The 8,116-nt window shown below is 38.0% G+C and overlaps 1 protein-coding gene across 1 annotated transcript in view; it reads left to right on the top strand.

Moving 5' to 3' along the window:
- The first annotated feature begins 4,286 nt into the window (after window positions 1-4,286).
- LOC307171192 (polyunsaturated fatty acid lipoxygenase ALOX15B-like) overlaps window positions 4,287-8,116 on the top strand; it is a 40,283-nt gene continuing 36,453 nt past the window's right edge. Inside the window, exons 1-2 of the mRNA XM_079892675.1 lie at window positions 4,287-4,518; window positions 4,638-4,788. Of these exons, the coding sequence (XP_079748801.1) occupies window positions 4,645-4,788 (144 nt within the window). The 5' untranslated portion in view covers window positions 4,287-4,518; window positions 4,638-4,644. The remainder of the gene's footprint in view (window positions 4,519-4,637; window positions 4,789-8,116) is intronic.

The following is an 8,116-nucleotide window of genomic DNA, read 5'->3' as shown; positions in this document are numbered from 1 at the left end:
TACTCACCTCTGGCTGTCCGAAGTGTTCGCCCCATTACTTACCTCTGGCTGTCCGAAGAGGAATCGCTGTGTGAACTTCCCACGCAGCCTGACGAAGAAGAGAGGCAGACCAGCATGTGATTTTAGTTTAGGATTTTGCCTATTTTAATTCAATAAAAATACAAAGTTTGATACTGATTATCTTGTCTGGTCTCGTGGTGTCTCTGGGTAACTCCTCGAGGTGGTATGCTTAACCCCCTGAGGTCGGCGGTATCGCCGGCGATACCAGCTCGCTTTTTTTTTATCAGTGTAAAAGAAACTCATAAATACTCTGTTGACTTTGATTTTCCATAGGAGTTTCATACATCAATCGATTCTGTTAAATGTGTATTATTTTTGTGTATACTCACAATAAAAACAAAGTGTTGTGCTTTTCGCCAAATAAAGAAAAATAAACACGAAGCGAGTTCTGCCTTCTCTCTGTCCGTGTAGTCCATTCTGAAACGCGTCCGAAAATGAACAATAACTCAGCGAATACTTCTCACACAGGCACGTGAGATATGTCTTTATTAAGCTTGAAATCTCTTCTTTTAAATGAAGTAATTTATATAAAAACAAATGTTTTCAACTCATGTAATCCCTTTGAAAGCAAGGAGAGGTACCGTTTTTCCTTCTCCCTTCATTATCTCTAAATGAGCTGCAGCCGCCCCGCCCCCGGCGCGATTCACATGTAAATAGTTTACGTGATCTAGTATGCATCGCATACGCCCCCCGATCAATGCGAAAGATGATTCTGGACAGCGAGGAAGAATGCACCTTTTCCTCAGAGGACGAACGGCAGCATTTTGAAGAGCGAATTCCGCCGAGAACACAATTTCGGAGTAAGTTTTACTTAAAAGTCTTTTGTCTTTTATTTTTCGTGTTCGCATTTATGAGGAAAAAACAATATTACGTGACAGTTCTCCATTATGGACGCGAGCGCTCTAAAAAAAGCACTAAAAGACTTTCAAACTTTCACAGAGACCTCAAAACAGAAAGTACAAATCCTTTCTTTAAAACGAATTTCGTTTTGTATCAATTGTATCTTAATTTTAATAATTTTTTCATTAACAAATTTCCTGGATTTAAAGTAAATATAGGCTAGCAATCACAACATAAGGTGCTTGAACTGGAGATCATCATGAACCAGACCGTAGCCCACTCGCCTCACATGTCTAAAAAATGTGAAATATATTTACAGAAAGCTGGTTCTAAACAAAACCATCCAAAACAAAAAACTATGTAGCCTAATAAATGTGCATTTCTCCAGTGCGTTCACAAGCCTACTGCGAAGATCGTGAGTCAATAGCCTATCGTCAACTTCATCTTTGCCAGAAGTTAAATTTAAATCGCGTGTGTGAATGAATGATGATGTTTTAGCAAACTGTATTGCTACTGAGATGAGTAAAAATCGACTGAAATATGAATACATAGATAAAATGTAGGCCTATAATCATTCTTTTTACAAAGAAAGAGTACACTTGAAATATTGTTGAAATTGTAATTATTGTTGTAATTGTAACCTTTTTAATAAAATAGCAAAACATATTTACAAGATAGATGTAAGCAAAATCTTAAATGGTCAATATAAGTCTTCTTCTAAATATATCTTTTGTCCTTGCATTGTGGCTCAGTCAGTTTCACACCTGAATGAATGGCTAATTATTCAGAGTGGGTGGGACATTGTATTCTAAGGTGTAAACTACTCCTCCCCCTCGCATATTGGCTTTCCAAGCAAAACCTGTTTTACATCAATTTAAATCAATGTACGATAAATGTATGTGAACGATAAAGCAAGACTATTTTCACATAATTTTGAAGAAAAAACGGTAACACTTTATAATAACGTTCAGTTGTAAGTCATTAATAAGTGGTTAGTTAATGATGAACTAATCATTTACAAAACATATATAGATGATTAGGAAGTGATATGCTAACATTTTATATATGTTTTGTAAATGCCGTTACAAATCATTTACAAGTGATTAGTAAATGATTAACTAATCATTTATGAAACATGACTATGAGTTCATAAATGATTAATAAGTGATATGTTAGTTATTTATTAATGTTTTGCAGATTCAGTTATAAGTAATTTACAAGTAATAAGATAATGATTAACTAATCTTACGTTACAAATGTGTTACAAGTCATTCGTAGATCTTTCTTAACTGTTACAAATGATCTGTACGTGTATACAAGGCAATTACAACCCTTTCTACATCCCCTAATCTAAAGTGTAAACTGTTCATCACTTGTAAATGTGTTACAAGTCATTTGTAGATCTTTCTTAACTGTTACAAATGATCTGTACGTGTATACAAGGCATTTACAACCCTTTCTACATCCCCTAATTACTTCACTTGTTGCAATAGAAATGTGTAAGCAGGCAAATCATCTGATTACTGTAAGCTGCAAAACAATCATTATTTTACAGTGTCCAAATATGAGGAAATGATGCTTAAATGTGACAGCAGAATAACATTTATTTCAACAATGCAGTCAAAAAAATAGCATAATTTCTATTAAAGCAAACACACAAATAACCTGTAACTGGCATGTTTGCAAAAAAAAAAATGCATTTCTATAATCTCCACATGACAAATGGTAATTTTGGTAACAACACTTACCACATCTCTCAACACTTTAAGGGGAATATGTTCCTCCTAAACATGTAATAATGCCTATAACGTTGCCAAACTGGCACAGCACCTTACTTTTTACTGAGTCGCTTTAGCTTTCCATTCCGTGTCGGTGTGTGGGCAGAGATGTGCGGCCACCACTACCTCAAGGGGAGGCATCGCCTCGTAGCCTTTTTCAACAGCGACGTCTACAGTCGAGAGCGTTGAAGAGAATGATGGCTTTAGACGAGCTGAGTGCGGTGCTTTTCATGACTTCGTAAGCTCATCATGTACCTCAGGAAAGAAAGGTGCAGGTCTTTGCTCGTTGAGAGGGGCGCTGGTCCACCTGTGTGAACAGGGCCGGCGAGGGGGTTTCTCTAGGCGAGAGTGAGGCATGCGGGGACTGAGCCGGCGTGTGCTCACTCGTAACAGTCCGCTCAGGCATCCTTTGTGCGCGGCGTTTCTTCTTACGCGGGTCGTCGAAACTGGCCAGTTGAGCCCGCAATGTCAAGAGCGCCATCACATCGCACTCCGGGCAGCCGCCCTTAGAGAGTGCAGCTTCTGCGTGGTCGCTGCCTAGGCAGGAAGCGCAGAGGATGTGGCAATCTCCGCCGAAGAGCGAGCCTCTGCACGAGGAGCAGGAAACCCGAGGAATTTGAAACAACGCCTTTGGAAATTGCTCTTTCTTGAAAGAGAGTCACGGCTGCGAGCACTCTTGAATTAGCTTTTTGCAAAGGATATAACGCACCGCATGGCACAGCAGAACAGCAGGCTGAAGGCAGCGTCAAGTAGAAACAGGAGCCGGCGTCCTCAGGCTGCGTCACAGGCGCGTGTTCCGCTGAGAGGGCCTTTTCGACGGCAACAAAGTGAAGACTCGCTGAAGGGGATAAAATCTGGTGAATGGCGAAAATGGGCTATACTTATAGTCATAAGCCACACCCATTCTGGTGGGCTATAACACGTCAGGGCGCAAAGCGACCTGATTGGTTCGTGCGCATTAGCTGCCTCGCCATAGGTTTGAGCAGTTGCCGCAGCACAGCCAATGACCGCTCTTCGTACTCGGCTAGGTGTTTAATTTGGCTTCAATATTCTCAAGAAACAGAGTTTTACCAAAGCGAAAGCTTACACAATACGAGAGACCTCTCGAAAGGGAATCAGTCTTACCTGTGTTGTGCATGATGTTGAAGTGAATTCTGCTCAGAACTGTGCAGGATTACAGTGTTTCAGCTGTGTGTGTCTATGAAACTTCATGGATTCCTGTATATGTCCATGTACACCAAGTATCTGGGTATTTCTGGAAATTGGCTGTTCTGTGTAATTTGGCTCAGGATTTTTCCACCTACATCCGGCAAACCTGAAATTACACTGCAGTTTACCATGGCCAGATATTTCCGGATTTAACCCTTTTCATGCAGTGCTGTGTAATCAGACTTTAGCCATGAAAATTATACAAGTATCAGAGATCAGCATAAATGACAGAGCATGTCAGAACACCTCCAGATCCCAGAAAAAACCTCAGGCCCCAGAGGGGTAAATGTCAGTGTCACGAAACATTGCAACCAATCATAAGATTAAGTTTGAAGACGTTTCCTTATTTCTACAAAAAAAGGTATTACTCTTTAGATCGGGTGTCATGACACTGACGAAAATGAATACATTAGAAGGAAGTTATAAAATGCTTGGCTTCTTCTTGTTCAGGTCATTTGGAAAGGAACAAGGTCGTTGTTTTGGCAAAAAATCGATCTTTGCAACGGAGTGTTCAATTAAAATCTATTTCATTTTTGTTGTAATTTCCATGACATAAACTGCTATCTCTTTACAATCAATCTAGTTACAACAGTTGTTGCAATTCTTACAGCAGTAACATTGTGAGTAAGAGGTAAGACTCTCTCTTTCACTAACGTGCTCTCTCTCTCCCTCTCTGGACGTGGTGATATTCTTTGGTGGTCTCATCATGTTTGTATTTTCTCTTAAAAATCATTGTCCATTACTTTGCAGAACAGCCATGGTGATCTACACAGTAACGGCGTACACAGGAAATAGGCTCATGGCGGGCACCAATAATTTTATCTACATCAAACTGCGTGGTACTGAGGATGAGAGTGAGGAACAGAATCTATATTGCTTTCAGGGATTTTGGCCAGGATCGGTAAGTACACACAATTAACCCTCTGGGGTCTAATGTGTTTTTGGGGCCCTTGAGATGTTTTGACATGCCCTGACATTTGTGCTTATTTCAGCTTCTTATATCATTGGCCAACATGTAATTTTGCTGTATTCAGCACAAACTCTGCTACAATAATATGTGAGCAAAATGGAGTTACATGTTTGCATTTTATAGAAAAAAAAATAGTATGCGTGGTTAGTACGTTTTGGGGAAAAAAATGTCACCACAATAAGACCATATAACACACAGTGAATGTTGTCCACAAGACATTTACGTTACCATTCTTGTAGGCTAGAATCTTTACTACAAAATGATGTGAAAATTCTGACCACTCTTTCACAAACAACAATATTTGTGATTTAAACTTTGTAAGTCAGTTTTTGTATCAGCACTGCTGTATGCGTAGGCGTGTTGATGGCCATGAATATTAATGTGATTCACACCAGGGGAGACAAAAGACACTCCCCCAATGGCTAATGCCCCATCAAGGTGCTGTGAGGCAGCCTGAACAAAGGAATGAGATGAGATTCAAAGGTTTTGTTTTTCAATCTGTTTTATTGTAATTCCTTTATGTGGAGGAACTAAATGTTGTGCCTCACAAGACCACAGTGCTACATATATAAACATAAGTACCGGTCAAAAGTTTGGACACATTACTATTTTATATATTTTTGAAAGAAGCCTGCATTTATTTGATCAAAAATACAGAAACAACAGTAATATTGTGAAATATTATTACAATTTAAAATAATGATTTTCTATTTTAATATACTTTTAAACTAGAATTTATTTATTTGATCAAAGCTGAATTTTTAGCATCATTACTCCAGTCTTCAGTGTCACATGATCCTTTAGAAATCACTCTAATATCCTGATTTGATAATCAGCTATTATCAATGTTGGAAACAGTTGTGCTGCTTAATATTTTTTTATAACCTGATCCTGATTTTTTTTCAGGATTCACTGATGAATAAAAAGTTAAAAAGAACAGCATTTATTCAAAATAGAAACCTTTCTTAATAAGTCATTACTATCACTTAACACATCCTTTCCAAAAAAGAAAATTTATATTTAAAATAAATGCTGTTCTTTTTTAATATTTTATTCAAAGAATCCTGAAAAACCTATCACAGGTTTTAAAAAATATTAATCAGCACAACTGTTTCCAACATTACTAAAAAATGCATTCTGAATATTCTTCCTCGTTGTCCAGAATCATCTGAAGGGCCTCTGGAGAAGCGTGCCATCCTCAAAAACGCAATGAACTATCAGCGAATCCTTTGTGTTTTTGTAGCATTGATCGGGGGGCGTGTCGTGTGCGATGCAGATCACCTAAACTATTACCATGTGAAAGCGCCGGGGGGCGTGGCTGCCTCAGCTCATTAAAGTTAATGAAGGGAGAATGAAAAAACTGTGCCTCTCCTTGGTTTCAAACGAATTACATAAACTGAGAATATTTGTTTTTATATAAATTACTTCATTTAAAACAAGACAATTCAAGCTTCATTCAGGGTTTGTGTATCTTTTGGTCATTTGATTTCCTGTTTGGAATGGAATAACGAGAATTGAAAACCAGCTAGTTTATTGGTTTTTTGATTAGTTTAAAGAACGAAAAATGAGATTTTGGCTCGATTTTTAATTTTTCGTTTGTGGTTTTCAAATCGGTTTATGGGTTCGATATTTCATTTGCACACGTGGGTGGCGCTGAAACGCCCCTTTCATCTGATTGGTCAAAACGCTCCGCCTTCAGTAAGCTACAAGCTTTTCTTTCTGTCAGGCAGAATAAGAGTCAGTACAAGTGCGGCACTGACAAATGCACTTTAATAAAATTATGTCTGAAACCACTACGCACAATATTTGAAGCAGAAATATGTTGCTGGTCACGTAATTCGTTCTGCTGCGACTTGCAAGCGATCCCAATAATGTGAGCCACAGTATATGACAGATTATTTTAGCATGATGTATTTCCCATTGATAAAAACAGTGCAAATAGTTCCGTCTCTTTGGATAAAAGGGTAAAAAATCAATAATAGGCTGAACTGTACCATGATAATATGTCCGTAACATTAGATGTCTGTAGATTACCTACTCATAACTGTTATATTAGAGTTAGGGGATAACACAGTTTGTACAGTATAAAAATCATCATGTCTAAAGTTCCCATTAAACATGAAAATCCAACAACCCAATGGGAATATATCCTTGTTGTGTAAAACATCACAACATATGACAGATTATTTTAGCATGATGTATTTCCCATTGATAAATACAGTGCAAATAGTTCCGTCTCTTTGGATAAAGGGGAAGTGGAAATAAAAATCAATAATAGGCTGAACTGTACCATGATAATATGTCCGTAACATGTAGCCTACCACTCTCGTCTTTTATTTACATCAAAAGGCGTGTGTGACATATGAAGTTTTATGTAACAAAGTTCGGGAGGAGCATGTTCAGGTAATCATCCAATCAGCACAAGAAGAAGCCAGTATAAATAAGCCTTCCCTTACCTCCTGTATCATGACAAATTTCTCAGCATCCCGCCACCACCCCATCACCTCACATTCAGATGGGTCTGCTCATAGATACCCATGATCTATACATTCATAGGGTGGAGTACTCTGGGGTCGGGCCTCCCCCGGACAGCAAGCCAAATATGCATTATAATATTACATCAGATTTCATTAACATGTGAACTCGTGAAATCTGAAATGTACACACATATGTGTGTGTGTGACATATGCCAGACTGTAGGCTATAAATAATTCAGAAAATTGAATAGAAATAAAGTTTATATTTATGAATGTAAGCATATGTGTGGCCTACTCAGTTCACATGAAAAGAAAGAGACAGAAAAGAGAGAAGCTAGAATCAGTGAACGTACATTAATACTGATAAAATTACCAGGTTTGGGATTAATTAAATCATGTCGGTTGAAGAGCACGGCATACCTTTAAAATGTTATTAGTTTTATTATAAAACTAGTAAAATTTTATTACATACTGAATTGGTCAATGTTTCTCTGAGTTTTCTTTATTATGTTGGCTTAAGAAAGCCAGCATATTTGAACATTATTATTATTATTTATAATTATTATGAGAAATTGACTCCGCCTAGAACTTTAATGCTTCACCAAACTCAGCTCAGACCTTAAGACTGGTCTGACTCGCTTATATCTTTTCTGGTCAGACTTCCTTTTTTTTCCAAAAAATCCATTGACTTGCATTACCGGAGCAATGAAGGCCGTAATACTTAATGCTGTCCACTAGAGGGGGGGACAGGATAAGTCTTTTCTACTCTTTCCCTGTTTGCA

Source organism: Squalius cephalus, assembly GCF_949319135.1.
Source record: "Squalius cephalus genome assembly, chromosome: 14".
Lineage (NCBI taxonomy): Eukaryota > Metazoa > Chordata > Actinopteri > Cypriniformes > Leuciscidae > Squalius > Squalius cephalus.
Note: the sequence above shows the minus strand (reverse complement) of the source record. Positions and strands in the feature narration are given on the sequence as shown.